The sequence below is a fragment of the Pempheris klunzingeri genome, chromosome 4 (genome assembly GCF_042242105.1).
Source record: "Pempheris klunzingeri isolate RE-2024b chromosome 4, fPemKlu1.hap1, whole genome shotgun sequence".
Classification (NCBI taxonomy): domain Eukaryota; kingdom Metazoa; phylum Chordata; class Actinopteri; order Acropomatiformes; family Pempheridae; genus Pempheris; species Pempheris klunzingeri.
In genome coordinates, this window is record NC_092015.1 from 4,476,936 (window position 1) to 4,494,815 (window position 17,880).

At 44.1% G+C, this 17,880-nt stretch overlaps 1 protein-coding gene across 1 annotated transcript; it reads right to left on the reverse strand.

The window, feature by feature from the left end:
• Positions 1–263: 263 nt before the first annotated feature.
• Positions 264–10,169, reverse strand: tgfb1a (transforming growth factor, beta 1a). Its single transcript, XM_070829122.1, has 6 exons — positions 8,008–10,169; positions 3,537–3,821; positions 3,144–3,378; positions 2,490–2,640; positions 1,601–1,711; positions 264–1,483 (listed from the first exon to the last, which is right to left on the reverse strand). The coding sequence occupies exons 1-6, from the start codon at positions 8,336–8,338 to the stop codon at positions 1,436–1,438; spliced, it is 1,161 nt and encodes a 386-aa protein (XP_070685223.1). The 5' UTR covers positions 8,339–10,169; the 3' UTR covers positions 264–1,435.
• Positions 10,170–17,880: the final 7,711 nt, after the last annotated feature.

The window sequence follows — 17,880 nt, forward strand, 5'->3', positions numbered from 1 at the left end:
CTAAATGGTGGCGGCGTTCAGGTCCACAACACGCTGGGTGTGTTTCAGTTTGTGCTCATTTCCCCTCGCTCACCACACACACATGCATGTGCTGACAAGTGCAATACACACACACCTACACAACACAGATCTCTGGCAAGTGGAAACACTGCGTGTGGTTTTATTTTGCTCACAAAGATCTTCCACTCTGGCATGATAATTTAACATCAATGTTTATTTCAAAAATTTTAAAAATATTTACAAATTTCAAATAGTAAGTGCACTATAAAAATATGGTAAACTGAAAATGGTGTTGGTTTTATTCCTAAAACAAATCGTAGAAGCTGAATTAATTCTTGAGTTGTGCAAAAAGCATCAAACTTCAGATGAAAGTAAAAGCTTGACCTGAAATAAAAACAATACGTTGCCCCTAATTTTAGAAAAACAAAAAACAAAACCGCAAATGTGTGTATTGAGTCCGAGTGGCTTCCCTAAAACCAACACCACAACCACATGCCCCGACCCTCACCATCTAAAGACAACATGCTGGCTGTAAATCTCAGAGGAGACAAACGTGGTGTCATCACTCTTACAACCCCTGATGACTCATGACAGCAGGGGATGCTTTGTTAGAACAAGCTGACATTCAATAACCAACACAAACATAGTGACAAAATAAGCATTGTATAAGTCACGGGACGAAAAACAAAGCAAAACTGATGGACGGATCCTGTGAAACGTTGCTCAGTTGGCTGACACCTCCAGCCTCTCAGTCAGAGGGAGTTTCCCCAGGTCGGACTGTCCCTGTGGCTGTCTGCTGTCCTCTATGGTGTAGCGCTCTCAGAAAACACCTGTGGCATTATTCCCAGGAAAACCCCAACAACCACTGTTATCCATACCTGGGATGTAGCACCTTTAACTATGACCTCTTTAGGAAGATGACATGGCAAAAAAGTATTGCCCCTGTGAAAGCAACAGTGCTCTTCCATCAAGGTCATTTTGGTCCTCATGTCCTTTGGCATCTTTTATCTCAAATTTATGATTTGAATAAGTAATTTCCATCCTTTTCAACATCATACTCACACTCTTTTATTCATGTATATGACGCCCTTACAAATCTGTCCCTCCAACAAATAAATTAATTCATTTCAAGACAGATATTATTACTATTGCAAGAGAAAAGTATATACACATAGAAAATATGCCCTATAGTATCTATGTAAAGAAGTCCGTCGTTTGATGTGCGTTCAACATGATAATGGAGGAGCTGGCAGGAGGAAAGGTGGACCACAAAGATCCTGATGACTTGACACATTCTGTTTCCCTCGTCCACGTTATTCTTGTCCTTTTTTTTAAAATCTGTGTCACATGCTCGTCTCCGTGGTCTCAGGAACGACTTCTTCCATCTGTGTGTGTGTTTTGGAGGGGAGGCGGAGTAGTGTGCCGCATTGTATTTTTAGCTACACTTGCAGGACTTCACGATCATATTAGACAGCTGCTCCACCTGAAAGTGAAAACCAACACTAATGTGATAAACCATCTGTAAGTGTTGCTTTCACATAAAATGTTCAGTAAACATGTCACCTCCAGAATGAGGGTCACTTGGCTGCGGTATAGATACCTTGTGTTGCCTGCCCACGTAGTAAAGGATTGGCAGTGGCTCGAGTGCCTGGGGAACGCAGCAGGGCTGGGCGGAGGCTCCTGGGTTGTGATGCTTATACAAGGCCAAAATCTGTGAACAATAATGAGGGAAAGACATGAAAACAGAGAATTCGGCTCAGAATTTCATCACCGACATGACATGTGCCAAAGCAACTTTAATAGAAAATGGATTAACGAGTTCGAGCTTTTGTTAAAATCCACGTTGTAGCCACAAATTGTTGCTTCTTATTCAGTCTTGTAAGTAATGTTTTATTGGTTACTCCACAAAAAGAACAAAGGGCCAAGGGCAAATATGTCTTTAAACTAATTTCCAGATGGACAGATCAGTGACAAAATGTTAAATTCTGTGTGACGTATAATGTTAACCATGTGCACCATGCTCTTTCATTGTGTTAGGCAAGTATTTGTTCATGAAAAGTATTAGACACATCCAGATTTTGACCTGATGCTGGAGGAAGAGGAAAGGTTTTTCCAAATCACCCTGAGAGGGATGTGTTCATGCTAATCCATCCCATAGTTGTTGGGATATTTCAGTCTGGACCAAAGTGGTGAAACTAGAGAAACCAGAAGCTCTGAATTCTTGGCTGATTTCCTTTGAATGACTTAAATGATTAGTTAATTATCACTATTTTTATTTTTCTGTCGACCAACTGATCTATTATGTTTCCAACACTAATTTAAACCCTCTTAACAAGCCCTGGCTCTCTAACAACCAAGAGTTCATCATGTTGATGTATTCCAAACTACTGTGATGTGAATCTCCAAAACAATCCTTCAGTAAACAATAACACTATTCAAACATGTTATCAGGTGTGGATTGCACGCTGCAGTGAGGTGTCACACCATACCTGAGAATATTTGTTTTCAGCATTCCAGATGTAGGTGCAGGACCCCATGCAGTAGTTTGCATGATACCCTGTTGGCTTATGTATCCACTTCCAGCCAAGATCTTTCCTGAAGTCGATGTACAAGCTCCGCACGCAGCAGGTCTCTGTCTGGCTGCGTAAGAGAAAACAGGGAAACATCTTTGAAGTGAGGTGTGTGTAGGAGGTACATTGTTAAAGCTGCATGAAGGATAGTTTTAAAGTAAGATTACAGGCGTTCCAGCGTATAGCCGAGTGCATTGCAGCTGCATTTGAGACCCCTAAGATTTACTCTGTTTGCTCCTATGTCTCCTAGCAGCAACGAGCCAGTGCCCATGTGGTAGAGTAGGTTTGTGATTTGAACCCCTGAACGCATGATGAATTGTTCCTGAGCAAGACACTGAGCCCCAGTCGCTCTCGTTGGCCAGGCCGTGGCTCTGCTTTGTGTCGGTTTGTGTGGGTGAAGAAGTGGCTCAGTGTAAAGTGCTACATCCTGCTGGGATTGAAAAGCGCTGTACAAATGCAGTCTGAAGTGACCACAGACTTGTCAAACGAGTAAACAGGAGTAGTTTTTCACGTCGCTGCCTGTGAAAGAAGTACGACACATGAGAACTATGTGATAAGAGCAAGGTTGCTTACGCTGTGCAAGTATCCTTCGTGTCTGTGGAGCGTTTTTTGCGTGAGGTGAGGTGGCTGCTGATGTTTTGAGGGATGGACATGGTCAGGATGTAGGGCGGCTGCTGCGTCATTATTCGTATTTGGGCTGTGTCTCCCCTGTCACTCCCGATGCCAGAGATTTCAAAGCTGAAGCCATCATCGGCTTTGGCCTGGCTGCATTCGCAGAACAGCCGAAGTTGGAAACCCTGCTCGTCGTCTGGCAAGACACAAATTTACATTTGAGCAATTTAAAACGAGTCGCTTACTTTATCTGAGAAAGTTAATTTTATTTGCAAATTGCACATAAGCTGAACTAAACAAATGGACAGAGGTCATAGTAGAATCAGACTGATGAATGAGGCTTGTTTCACTCACCGGTCCCTTGGAGCCAGTTCTGCAGGGTCTCTGTGACATCGAAGGACAGCCACTTGTCTTTGAAGTGGTTAGTGATGAAGCGGGAAGCGAGGTAGCGGGCCGAGGTCCCCAGACCCTGGTACAGCTCCACCCGCTGCTCAATAGGAATCATGGTTTTCTTGACGAGCATCCGTAGCTCTGCGTTGGTCAGCAGCCGGTAATCCCCCACACTGTCCCGTATCTCAGAGATGTTGAAGAGCATTGGTAAGTTTTTGGAGCTCTTGTTGGTGCCAGTGTTATTTTTACCTGTGTAATTTAAAACAGGCAATTAGTTGTTAGGACACTTCATAAAACCTTCTCAGACAAGCAAGTTCAGCTAAGAAAATGACTTGAACGCTAAGTTTTTGGATGTATAAAGGCGTAGCGCATGCTAGAGAGACAAACAATCCTACTGGCGTGCCGTGTAATGTGGTATCTCAAACCTCCCTTCTTTAAGAATTTGCCATTTTATCAAAAAATAACAAGCAAAATAACTGAGCAGTGTTGCATATTATGTAGGAGAATATAAATAATAGACAGCAGCAGATAATCTTTGCCAGAATGAGGAGTGAGGAAGAACAGGAGCAGCACTGAGCAGTTTTGGTGTGAAGCAAAACCATTTTGTGGTCTTGGAGGGTTGGTGGTGAGTTTGTAATCATGGAGCTCTGGTGTGTTTTTGACAGTTGGCAGACCATGCATACGACCTACTGTAAGCTTTACTTCAACGTCTCTCGGCACAAGGACAAATGGTTTTTGAACTAATAGAACATGACAGTGGGGCAAATGGGAGCTCCAATTAATGAACATGAGGTTCAAAGAATGAGGTTCTTAAACTTTTAAATTCAGATTCTTATGGCTATGAACTTTTTTCTGTTTTATACTTAATCAAAAATACATTTTTTCAATATTTCCTTCATTATTTATTCAGACTTTGTGCATACAACACTGCAATTTAGCATATAATGTAATAATGAAACATTTACTACTGTGTTTCATAATTCTGTACAAACATTAATAAACTGGAATAGCCGACTTCAGTGTTACTCAATGAGCTTGACTGCAGCCAAACATTCATCTCTTCCAGCTGCTGTAAAGCTGACCATAGAGTGTGTTTTGTTTTCTTACAGTATCCCTGCCCATATTTGCAAACTTTTATTCCTGAGCCTGCCCGTATCATGACAGCGGGAACATTCCCCTTGCAGAGCCTGATAGAAAACAGAGCCAAGCTACTGAAGGCTTTAACACCATAAATCTACCAGTGTTACATTACAGAGGATTAAGTCGGGGCGGAGAAATGCAAAGATAAGCGCAGGGAGGCAGAGGATCCAGAGTGAAACACAGAGAGAGTGAGAGGAGATGTGTGTGTGTGTGTGTGGGGGGGGCGCAAGGTAAATGCAAAGAAAACAGCGAAGTGATGAATGCACTTGTGAATACAACTCACAGTTGTGAGGGGTTGAAGGGTGTGAGTGGGGGTGTAGAGAAATTGGAGATGTGTATCAATGGAGCTCAGGCCTGGCACAGGCCCAAACCTTCTACTCTGCCTCAGCCTGCCAAAGCTGGGATTCTCTACTCTGAAGTCCAGGAATTGCTCTTTGACTTCAGCTACAACCCAGCCTCGCATACTTGAGCTGCGTGGTGGACCCAGGCTCTACCAGGATCCTCCATGCCACGGCTGCTTGTGTATCATATACCAGTGTTGCCATCTGTGCCGTTGCTTAGGTAGTGTTTCAACCCTTGTAGTGAGGCCAAACTGAAACTGAAAAGAGCTGGTGTGGAGTGTAAAGGGAAACGAGATGACATTTTACTGGTCCCACCCAGAGCAGAGTCAAATGTTTGGTTGTAAGAGCATGAATGGAAACACAGAACGTCACAGCAGTGTACAGTATGTAGAGAGCGGCGAATTGGCAGCGGCACACCAAGAAACGGCAAGCATGGAAAGTCAAAGTCTCCAGCTAGTTTGAGTAAACTGAGATAAATGTATTAAGGGTTAGAGAAGTGTTTACGAAACAGGAAATTACATCACTTCCCCAAAGAAGCACATTGGCTGCAGTCCCGTAATTACAGTAAAGCTTTATCCTCACTTCTACTTTCCAATTAACAGCTTGCATCTCCTCTGGACGCCTGTCACTGGACTCCTCATGTGATCAAACTGCAGCATTTGGAGGGAACAATGTGTAAAATGTCTTCTCCGTGACAAACGGCTGAGGAAAGGCCTCGCTCTTCCTAATAGGGGTAAAGATAGCACCCAAGCCTGCGTACTAACATGGGTGTGGGGGGATTTGTGTGTTGAATCAGGGCCTATGTGCAGTTAAGCTGGGCACAGCTGTTGTGACAGGTAGAGAGACAGCTCTGTAATTACCAGTGGGAGGAACCAGATTCCAGCAACAGGCTAAATACCTGCCTCCCTCATACACTCGGCTCCACCCTCCCACAGCCCACTCGTCGATGTCTCGTTTCCCCACCTCACCCTGTTTTACACACACCCCTGTTGCTACTCCTCTTCATCGTGGGATGAAGCTTATATATGAATATAATAATTACTCTCTGTAAATTAGATGAATTACATTTGGACCGATACCATGTTAAATGGGAGAGGTGGGTTCGTGCGGGCTTCAAGGGAGCGATGTGACTGCTTGACTGGCTGAAGGAGTGTAGCCTAATCACAATTATTATAATGGGGGCTAAAACTATTGCACACAAATATGCGTCCCCACAGGCTGCTTTGGGGTATCAGGAAAGTGTGAGTCGTCCAATAAAAAGAACCACAAATTGAAGTGGCAACTGAGTTTGTTAATGAGTGTAAAGAAACTTGTTCTCCAGTTGGATTCTGTTGTGTTTTTAATAATTGTCAAGCATTTCTTGCTAGGCCTACACGCTCACACACTTGGCATTCACCCGGAGTGTGCGGAGGTTGAGTCCCTCTTGAGGAGCCCTTGCTGAGGGTTAAGACAGTGGATGGGTGTTCTCTGGCATTCCACAGAGGTAGGAAACACATGCTCCCCATGGGCACCGCTTGCACCGGACTTGAGTCACTCAAGATCTCAGTGGCCATCAGCCTGCCTTCCTTCCTGCTAAGCTGCCCTGTCACAAACATGCTGCAAACACACTGATAATAAGCTCAGGAAGCCCAGCAGAGAGAGGAGAGAGAGGGAGAGAGAGAGAGGGGGGGGAGGGTAATCATGGGCAGAGAGACACGAAAATGAAGTGGAAAAGAGAGAAAGAGAATGAGATGTGATGGAGAGCAAGTGACAGGATAAGCAAGGGAGAACCCAATGCTCAAGTTACAGGAAATCCCCATTCCCCAAGGGACAGAGAGAGAGAGAGAGAGAAAAGAGAAAACGAAAGAGAGAGATTGAGATAGGGTGAGGGTGAAGGAGTGCATTTCATGTCGTCTCTCATTTCATTTTTGGTCTTTTTTTTTGTTCCTGTTCTTTGGTTTTCATCTGAGCAGAACAAAATCATGCCCTTTATTTTGAAAGTTCCTTTGTTCTCCTTTTAGTCCGCACACTCCTGAGCTCGGTCCATCCTCTCAAGTCTTTCTTTTGAAGTGGTGGATAAAAGAGGGATAGTGTGGATGCCTGCCTGATAGGTTTAGGAGTGTAGGCATGTTGAGAACAATGGAGCAAAGAAATAAAACTTAAGAAAAAAAAAAAGAAAAAATCTGTTTATCATAATAGTTTGGGAGTCATTGCACAATTACAGCCAAAAACCATTTGGCTGAACAAACAGCGTATGTAGGCTAGCCAAACAAACAGCGCTAATAAAGCAGTAAAAATGCCATAGATACCACGAAAGCAACACGGAGCATCAGACCAGATGCAACACACAGTCCTGCTAACTTGTAACGCCTGTGATCTCTGAACTCCTCGAGTTGCCTGAAGATGTTGGGAGGAGATCAGAAGGGGTACACATGTTTAGGGAATTTATGGACTAGATTGGAATTGACACCAGCCATCGGGCAAATACTGATAAAACTGGGCTGTGGCAGCTATGTTTGCCTATCCCAGCGAGGGCTTTAAGCCGTATTTATGCTGAATTTTGTGACGGGACAACAAAATGAGTGTGAAATGTTTTGCTTTGAACAACACGATACTTCTGACTTTCTTTAGATTTATATATTTATATACAGTAGCTCTTATTCCAAATGGCACTTGCTGATTTCCCTTTCCCAATTAGCAACGTATAATGCGTAAGATCTGAACATGACCATTCTTCAAAATGGAGACAATTCTGCATCTCCAGGACCTTGGCTTCTGTGTGTGTGTGTGTGTGTGTGTGTGTGTGTCTGAAGCAGTACGTCTCAAGTGGCTGTAAATGTAGGAGCATAAATCACAGTTATACGTGACATTCTTACTGCTGTAGTTAAGCCATCAGCAGTTGCCTCCATTCTTCAACGGTCGTCCATGTGCGCATGACACATGACTGATGCTCTTCTGAGTTATCTGGTACTCACTGGTCATGTTGAACTTGTGCAGCACCTTGGCGAAGTACTCCTCCTCCTCCTGTTCTGTGGAGATGTCTGTCTGGACCTCAGCCTGCTGCTCCTTCAGCATCTCCTTGGTGCTGTTGTAGAGGGACAGCAGGGTGGTAGGGATCTCCTCCTCATCGCCAGCCTGATCCGGCACAGGCTCTGTTGGCAGGCGCAGTTTGCTGAGGATCTGGCTCCTAATGGCCTCAATGCGCTTCTTCTTCACCATCTCCAGGTCCAGTGTCTTACATGTAGACATACCACCCACATTGCCCACTGTGTACACAACCATGAGCATCAATAACACCAGCTTCATGGTGCCAACCTGACTGCTTGCAACCTCTTATGCTCTCTGGTTTTTAGCAAATCCTCCCTCACCTTTTCTCTCACTGCCTGCCTCCGACCGGGGATGCTTAGGGAACAGTGAATCACCCCGTAGAGAGGTGTGAGTGACGCAGGGTGTTTACACACGGCAGAACAATTAAAGCAGTGTGGAGAGTCCTGAAAGTTCACGGCTACTGGTGCTACTGCTGTCGCTGCTGCTGTGAAAACCACCTAACACTTGTGTCCTCTTTGCATAGAAGCAGGTGGAGAAAAACCCAGTGGGCAGACAGACACTGAGCGATGAGCCAGCCTCTGACTCAGCCACGCAGGTAACACAATGACGTCCCAGACGCTGAAGTGAGTCCAGAGAGGAGCTGTCAAATGCTAATGCAGCCCGTCCAAACATGCACTCGGACAGCGCCCCCAAGGCTCAGAAGACCTCTACAGCACCCATCGGTCCAAAACAGTTCATTAACACAAAAATACTCAACAGAGCGGGTTCTGTTCTCACCCCAGCTTGCGACTGATGTGACTTCACGCCTCCACTCGCAATATTAAATTGAATCCAGTCTTACTCAAAGCAAGTCTGCTGTGTGCACCTCCACGTGTCCACGCTCTGTGCTATATTGCTCACCAGGCAGTCTCTCTTTACATGTCCCCAGAGAGCAGCCAAGCGAATGTGAGGGCAGCTGTACAACGCTCAGCAAAATGAGGAGTGGTGTTGGCAGAGCCCGACTTACTTAATATCTGAGTGTAAGGCTTTTCAGCTGACACAGCTTCCTGTCTTCCTTGACCCACAAGGTCTCTTCACAGATCATTCAGTACTCCTCTGTACATTGGATGTCATGTCAAATAGGGCCTCTCTAAATTGCTTTAAGGAAGAGAGAATAGCAATGATACGTCCTGTGCTTCAAGTGAAAAATGCCCGTTCAGTTTCTGAAGTGTGATCAGATGACCCCTGGCTTCCTTTACAGCCCAGAATACTCTCTGGGGCTTTGAGTCAGCCTGGAGCTAATCAAATATCCCCAGAGCAGAGAGAGAATGTGTAACGTAGCATTTAAAAATGTCACTTTCATTAACTTACTCTACTCCAATCACAAACCTGTGCGGCCAAGCCATTAAGAAATGTCCCCACAGAAAAACATCCGATAAACCTTTTATAACTCTCTGCTCTGACTACCTCTTTTTAGCAATAACAGCATGTGATCTGTGTACAGCTGCAGTTCACCAGAAATTGCTTTCAACACCTCCGCCTCATGCCTACTTCACAAACAGAGCAGCTGTCTGTGTAACCGTGTCTTCATTCTCAAACACAATCATATGACTGTGTACTCTTAAGTGTACCAAGCTTTGGATTAAAACCGCTCAAGCAGGGATGCTGTCGGAAGATAAAGACACAACCCTTCTGTCAGTCAAACCCTGTCCTCCTGTTTCAAAGTTACAAAGTTTGACACACCTTCTCCTTGAATGAGTGCACCATCCAGACACGGCAGTGGGAACGACAACAGTAGCAGGAGTAGCAGTCCCTCTTAGCTCACGCTCTTTTGTGAATCGGTTTGTGGTCTTGTTTGTGTCCTCTCTTCCCTCTATCCATCCATCGGTATCACCTTGTTTATGCCCTCTGCACCTCCTTCACACCTTCCCTCTGGAGTCTCCTCTAACAAAACTCCCTATTCGCACCTCTATTTAACTCCCTGTCGTTCTTGCTTTCTCCCCGTGCGCTCCCTCTCTCCGAGTGCTTGTCAGAGCTTGCTGGTGACAGAGTGATTTGTGGGAGCTCTGAGCTCAGCTAACTTTTCTCTTGCACTCCCCTGCTCTGCCTCTCTCTCGCTCTCTTTCTCTCTCTCCCTCTAGCTCTTCTTTTTGTCTGGTTCCTGTTACTCGTCTAATAGAGCGAGGAGCTCTCCGCCCAGGAAATGAGGGTAACGGCCGCAGTGTAAAACATCTGCTGTTAAACAGAGCTCTGCTGCCTGCCCCCCTGTCCACATCAGGAAGCCAGGAGCTGAACACACTGACTTTAGAAGCACCGGCGCTCTCACACTCTCTGGCCTGTCTGCCACTGAGGCAGCGATGATAGACATGTCAACAAACCTTGCGTGGCACTAGTTTCTCGCCACATTTACCTGGTGGCTGTGAAGGCAAACCCCTGCCAGGCCAAAGACTGAGCCGCTTGGTACCAGCATGTCTAAAAGTGGAACGGTGAATTTCAGGGGATGGAGAGCCAACAGGGTTGGACTGTGTGGTGCACTGTCCTCGGTCTGGGTTCTTTTTAGAGGTCAGATTGTGTATTTTCAAAAGGAAGACTAGACTAAAACAAACCAGTGATGGTTTCAGTCATTGTGCCTCTGTCTGAGGGATGATTCAACAGGGAAGTAAAGACAATAAATTGCCATTGCACAGTCTTTAGTCTTGGAGTTTTTTAGGTTTTGCCCAAATGTGCTTCCCATGGGTGTCTATTGTCTTCCAATCACTGGGACAGTTATGAAGAATGCGCTATTCATCAATCATTGGTAATAAACGGTGACATTTAACATAAGGAAACTCACAGCAGAAATCCCCTAACCTTCTAGCAATAATAACAGAAAACAAAGATCACTCAAACAAAGACACTATAGAAACATTGTCCCACAGCGTCAACACATTACACCATATGTCTTAGTATCATTATGATGAGAGGGTGAGAACAAAATGAGTGGCTATCAAATGTCAACAACTATTACTGTTAACTTGTCTGCTTGTGTTGGTCTGTGAAGCTTTGATGGGTGTGTGCTGCCTCCTGGTGGTCAAAGATGGTCCATCATTTATGGGACCTCTGACCGTCTTTAAGCCTCATCTTGACATATTTTGTCCATTTTCTTCTGGTCCACACTCTTTTCCCACAAAACCGTTATAACAGTAGAGTATATAATGTAGGGGAGGGTCACAACAGGCATGATTTCAGATTCCACGCACTCACAACGTTTGTTTTGATAAACAGCTTTTCCTCCTTAACTCTTTTAACCAGCTATGAGGTATCCTGTGATAAAACGTAGGGCGTCTGAGCACAATCACATGAAAGCTGTGCTAAATTTAGCTCTAGCAACACAAGTGTTGGGAAAATCTGATTCGAAATCCCAAATAAAGTATGGAGTATTAACCTGCTGCACTGGACCTTTGAACACAACAACCTCTGTGCCTCACTGACCCGTACCCCGTACCAGTCTGCCATTTGGTATTTCATACCCTTTACCACAAGGCCTCCATGCCACCTCAAGGTGTCTGTGTGTCTCTGAGCACAAGAGTGCAACATGGCCTACTTTCCCATCATCCCATCCAGCTGTGGCAAACCCCAAAGTCTCCGAGCCAGACGAGCTGAGGGAGGACGGTGGGGGGAAAATATTCACAGTCAACACAGAGAACAGATAGTCTATAAATCATATTACCACATCATAGCTGCTCCTGCATACATTTCATATCTGTGGCAGGGTGACATGATGCTGCTGCTGGGGCCAAAAGTCTTTGTGACTGGTGAAACTATTGGACTGTGGAATGAGGCTTGCTCTTTATTTGGATAACAGCTCATATATTAGTTTGCGTTGGAGGGAGGCAGAAATGTTGGTGCTGTCTGCTGCCGCGGGAAAATGAAGAATCACATGTTAAATGCAGCGTTTCTTTGGTTGTTTTTTTTTGCCTGTCATGGGTCATGCTGTCCAGGCTGAGGTATGGGACCTCCTCCTCCACCATCTAGGGCAGGGGTGTCAAACATACGGCCCGGGGGCCAAAACCGGTCTGCCAGAGGGTCCGATCCGGCCCGCAGGATGACTTTGCAAAGTGTAAAAATTACAGAGAAAACATTAACTGCTATTTGAAATTTGTCCACTGAGGGTCACACACAACACTGTCACGCAAGCAAATTGCTCATGCTGGAGCTGGGGGGTTCCATAAAGGGCAAGTTTACCTTATCGTTATTCTAATCTATTCTACATTACACTACATTACTACTATTCTACATTGCTGTCAACATTACACTCATTACCCAAAATGTCTTTGTGAAAAAGGAGAGAAGTGGACACAGAGTGTAGAGTTTTCTAATATTGTATACTGTTCAGATACCTGTGACTACATTTTTGTGCCCTTTGTAGATACAGGTCGTTCATAATGTTTTGTAAAAAGATAGTTCATTAAATGTGAACATTTTCAGATCGTACGAACAAAAGGAAAAATTATTATGCTATGATTTTACTGGTCTGGTCCTCTTGAGATCAGATTGGGCTGTATGTGGCCCCTGAACTAAAATGAGCTTGACACCCCTGATCCAGGGCCTCACCTGATGTTACCCACCTGCTCCAACATCCCCTTTTTTGCAGTTGCCCAACCGACGCCCCAGAATCATACAACCACTGTCCCCATTCATCAGCATCCACCTGCCCCTCCACCTCCCAATCCCTACGTCACCCATCCCCTGGTAACATAAGGCCAGATGCAGCAGCAAACCTGGCCCACCCCCTTTCCTAGATCAACTACACTCTGGAGGACCTCGCTGCAAGGCTGGAGGCCGGAGCTCTGGCCAGAAGAGAGAGACAATAGCTGGGCTGGTGGCCAGCCCGGCAGCCGCTTCCTCTATCCACCCCAGCAGCAGAAGAAGATTGCGACAAAGCACAAACTATGATCTGCCAAAGAACTAAGGCAAACCTGACTGCTATAATTACTGAGGGGTAAATGAGCAAAGTGGCAGCTGATAGGCTGACAGACAAAACAGGGGCAGTGCCAGTGGATGTGGGTGGTGTACTAGCAGGAAAAGCTGGCAGGTGCTGACTGGAGGATGAGCAGAGCAACCCGATCTTACAGAAATTCCCGTCATAACCATGATTTCTTATTCCGTGGTGGTGGCACATAATGCTGGTTAACAAGGCCCCCCTGCCTTGAGAGTACAGCTTTGTCCGCCTTAGGAGTCTGAGGGCTGATGTTAACCAACATTTAACTAAATTCAGTGTCAAAAGTGACACCAGATACATTAACAAGTAAAATTTTCTGAATGAATTCGAAAGTCAGTCCTTTGGGATGGCTCAGGTGAAGTGCATACATCAGTCCAAACATTACATCACAAAAGGCATCAGCAAGTCGGGGAAGGCTGACCACAACATCACTTTAAATGACGACAGAGATTTTCACAGGCTGGTAGTGAACTGGACTCGTGTCATTCTCACTGATGACTGTAAGGACGGCCACTCCAACATCTCCAAGCTCTGGCTCATCAGACTCGTCCTGAATGAATGGAAGAGATATAGGAATCACAAATGAATGCATTGTGTCTGCAACTATCTGGAGTTAAATTTATTTATTTACCTTTATTTATTTATTTATTTTATTCACCTCCATGGACTCATAACGCACCAAAAATAAAAAATTTCATATTGAATATTATGGAAACTATGAATGAGAAAAGTCATAGCACTCGATTCCCGATTGAGCTGCACATTTAGCAGTTTGAATGACGTTGATACCTTGATCAGTGTGGGAGGAGAAGCGTGGCAAAATATATCAGTAGAAGAAGAACATATAGTGCTCAGAGTGTGAATGCTCTGGAGCATTCACACCAATAACTAATACTTGTTTTTGTGTGTTTCTTCTTTTTTCTTTTGTCTTTTAACCCCCAACTTCCACCAAAACTATCCATCTGTCTACACCTATCTACACTGCTTTTCCTTAAGTATTGCAGGAGCCAGTCCCAGCTGACTCTGGGAGGGGCGAGAGGCAGGGTCCACCCTGGACTGGTCACCAGTCAACTGCAGGGCTGACACGGACACAGACAGACAACCAGTCACACTCCCACTAGTTAAGGTTTATTAGTTTCAGTGTTAGTTTTATTTGTAATTATTGATGATGAATGACATTCATGAATTTTATATATATATACACATACACACAATACACTGATTAACTTTTTTTATTATTGTTTATTATTATTTTTTGAGGGCAATGTGATGTGGGAAAACCGAAGCACTCGGGGGTAAACCCAACCACACGCAGGAGAACTTGAGACGTGATGAGAGATGTCCTAAGGTCATTAGATGCTGTTGTGTCAAGAAAGAAGGACGATTTTCTTGACTGGATTTGTCTCTTAGATGTTTGCTGGCGGGAAATCATCACTCTCATACGGCATCAGCAGGTTTTTTCTGCTCATGATCTTATTATATTATATTGCATTATTATAATTCATGTTGACATGTTTCTTTGAAACAAAATACCTGAATTACTACCTGTATTTTTTTTTTATTATTTCAAACACAATTCTTTTCCAGTCACACTCCCACTAGTTAAGGTTTATTAGTTTTAGTGTTAGTCTTATTTGTAATTATTGATGATGAATGATATTCATGAATTTTATATATATATACACATACACACAATACACTGATTAACTTGTGTTTATTTTATGCTTTTTTATTTTTATTATTCCTTGTCCTAAGGTCATTAGATGTTGTGTCAAGAAGGAAGGACGATTTTCATGACTGGATTTGTCTCTTAGATGTTAGCTGGTGGTAAATCATCACTCTCATACGGCATCACCTGTATGATAGTGTCATCCACGCCAGAATGTGGCTGTGAGGAAGATGGTACGTCCTCATGTGCGGCAACACGTGAGGAAGATGGTACGTCCTCATGTGCGGCAACACGTGAGGATGATGGTACGTCATCCTCACTGGGATCCACAGGTGGCACGATGTCGTGAAAAGATAAGTCTGCTAGCTCCCAGAAGTGTGGGTCAAGGGATATTTGTTCCTCGTCATCCATGCCACACTGTGGCTGTGAGGATGATGATGATACGTCATCCTCACTGGGATCCAAAGGTGACGTGATGTTGTCATCTGAGGGGTCTGATGGCTGCCAGTCTTCGGGGTAAAGACGAAGGGGTTCCTCCCCAACCAGTGAGGCAGTTTGGATTTTTCGTTGCAGTTTATTCTTAATCCACAATTTTACCTTCTGCTGTGTCGGCTTTGTTGCATTTTCAAGCAGTCTGTCTTTTTCATTTAGCTCCTGCTTTAAATGGTGCATTTCCACAGTCATTTTATTAATTGACTTAAGGTAAGAGCTTGTAGCGAGGTCGTCGTAACAAGCAGCGTTACGCATATGTTGGAACGCGTCGCACTGAATCCTGTGGCTTTTCTGGAACTCATTGATCGCAGAGTGGAAAAACCCACACTGTCTTTTATAATCTGCCTGAGTGCATTCATCCACCTGTACGGTCTTATCACCGTCTATGTAGCGTCTTTTGAGCATGTGGGTTTGATGTTTTAATTTCTTATAGTCACTGATAGCAGAAGTGCACGTCAGTAGATCCCCCTTAAAGTCCTCTTGATAAATCTGCAGTTGTCTGATTTTGTCCTTCAGCTGGTTGATAAATGGCTCAGTGGAATTCAATCTGAATTCTAAGTTTCTGATGGTATCCTTCAGTTTCTCATTCATTCGATGGGCCATCTTTCGATCCTCTTTTACTAGCTTCTGCTCCATTTGTAGTTTTTTATAGTCACTGTCGAGATTCTGGAAGTTTTCAGTCTGTTCTTCAAATGTAGTTGATAAAACACAGTTTTTGTTACTTTCTGTGCTATACATTTCTGATAGTTTCTTCTTGTCTGCTTTCAAAGAACTTATCTCCATCCTTTGGTTTGAAATGATTGTATTTTTCATTTCAACAAGTTCCTTTAATTCAGACACCTGTTTAACAAGGTCACTCTTCCTCAAATTCACTATTGTCTGAGCCTGCTCGTTGCTCTTCATCTCCAGTCTTTTGTATTCCAGAAGACTGTGTATTTGTTCAGATTCCCATTTGTTTTTTTCTTCTTCCATGGTTTCTCCTTGTTTCTTTAGGGTTATTTTGAGTTGCGCTATCTCTCCCAATAAATCCTTCACGTTTTGGTCCTCTTTTACCTCACAGAACTTTGTGTTGAAGCTTTTCTGCTCACACTGATCTGTCTGCCTTTCTTCCACCACTTTTACACTATTTATAGTATTCGTATTTTGTCTTTTCTCCGTTTTTTCTTTTGTCAGCATTGTTTTACTCTCCGTTTTCTTCTCCGTTTTCTTCTTCGTTTTCTTCTCCATTTTCTCCTCCGTTTTTTCCTCCATTTTCTCCTCCGTTTTCTTCTCCCATGTGGGTCTCGTGAAAACCTCTGGTTGTTTCTGCTTTTTAAGGCACTCAATCTGATCAGTCAGGTCTTTGATTTCCTGTTCAGCATTGTGGCACCTTTCTTCCCAGTGACCTAACAGGTTTTGGAGATGTTCCAGGACTGACTCTTGGCGATTCTCTATGGGCTTGCAGTCTAGCGCTCTCTGGAGAAGGAGGACCTCATTTTCCAGCTTCTTTATTTTCTCCTGGTCAGACTGGTGTGTCTTTTTATACTGCTGAATACGTTCCTTCGTTTGTCTCTTGAGCAATTCTTTCTGCTCCTGGTGAACGTTCTCTGCTGACTCAAGTGACTCAGATTTAAGCCTCAGGGCCTTTCGATACAGAAACTCCCGGTTCCCAAGTTCGTCATTGAGATGTTCTATTTCCTGCTGGAGGGATTTTACCGTCGGCTTCTGCCTCTGGGTAGAGTTGTCTATCGAATTCATTGGCCTGGATGATTTGGATAATTTTTCAAACAAAATTACCTTTCGCTCGCAGTTACCTGCAACACGCTGTAGCTGACGGAGATGCTGTGATAAAGAGGTGGAAGGGAATCAGATTTTCTGACCAGTCTTATTTAGAAACTTTGGCAAAGAGAATGTGACATCACATTCTATGGCTTTGATCTTGTGACTGAGGCTCCTCCCACAAGCACAACCAAATGTAAACCATTTCAAAAGTAAACAAGTGCACAAACAACCTCTGTTTTGGGCTTCAAGGATTCACAGAACTTTAGTTGTCATGCCAACACACGCTTTCACATGGGGAGGCACGAAATGACGTTCTCAGGTCCTGTTTTAAGCCAAGATGAATATCAATATAACAAATAAAATATAGAAAATAGAGGTCCTATATAATATAAAATGGAAGTACTTGGTGCAGGAAGGTGTGTGGGTGTGTGTGGGATCTACAGAGCAATGACTTATTATATCAAAATAAATACAAGGTTGATTCATTACATTTAGATACGAAGTCGTTATTTTGAGATTGTTTTCTCATTATAATGACTTCCGATTTCTGTTTCTATCATCACACGGGACTGAAAAACTGTTTACCTCATCAGTCTCCATGGTTACAACGCATTGTGTACTGGCTTGACGCACGTATCCAGCTTTGTGAATCGGTGTCCCGTACGTCTTATTGTCGCTCTTCTCTGCGCAGTTTCTAAGGGGAGCTGAAGTTGAACGTCGACCTGAGCGCCGCATTATTTCTGTTTTCCTGAATGCACTCGAGAAATGAGAGCGGATTGGAAGAAAGTGCAGACTTGAATGGAGTTGTTGTTGTTGTTGTGTGCAGCAGAAGGGGAGACTTAGCCGGAGAGGGTTACCAAGGCAGTGACGACGCACAGGACGAGGAGAGAGAGAGAGAGAGAGAGAGAGAGAGACCTG

Bases quoted from the DNA above. Each gene is read 5' to 3' on its own strand.
- tgfb1a (XM_070829122.1), bottom strand. From the start codon at position 8,338: ATGAAGCTGGTGTTATTGATGCTCATGGTTGTGTACACAGTGGGCAAT. The intron at 3,822-8,007 runs GTGAGTACCAGA...TAAATTACACAG, and splicing joins GCACAAGTTCAACATGACCA to GTAAAAATAACACTGGCACC. The intron at 1,484-1,600 runs GTATCTATACCG...TTTCACTTTCAG, and splicing joins ACGTGGGCAGGCAACACAAG to GTGGAGCAGCTGTCTAATAT.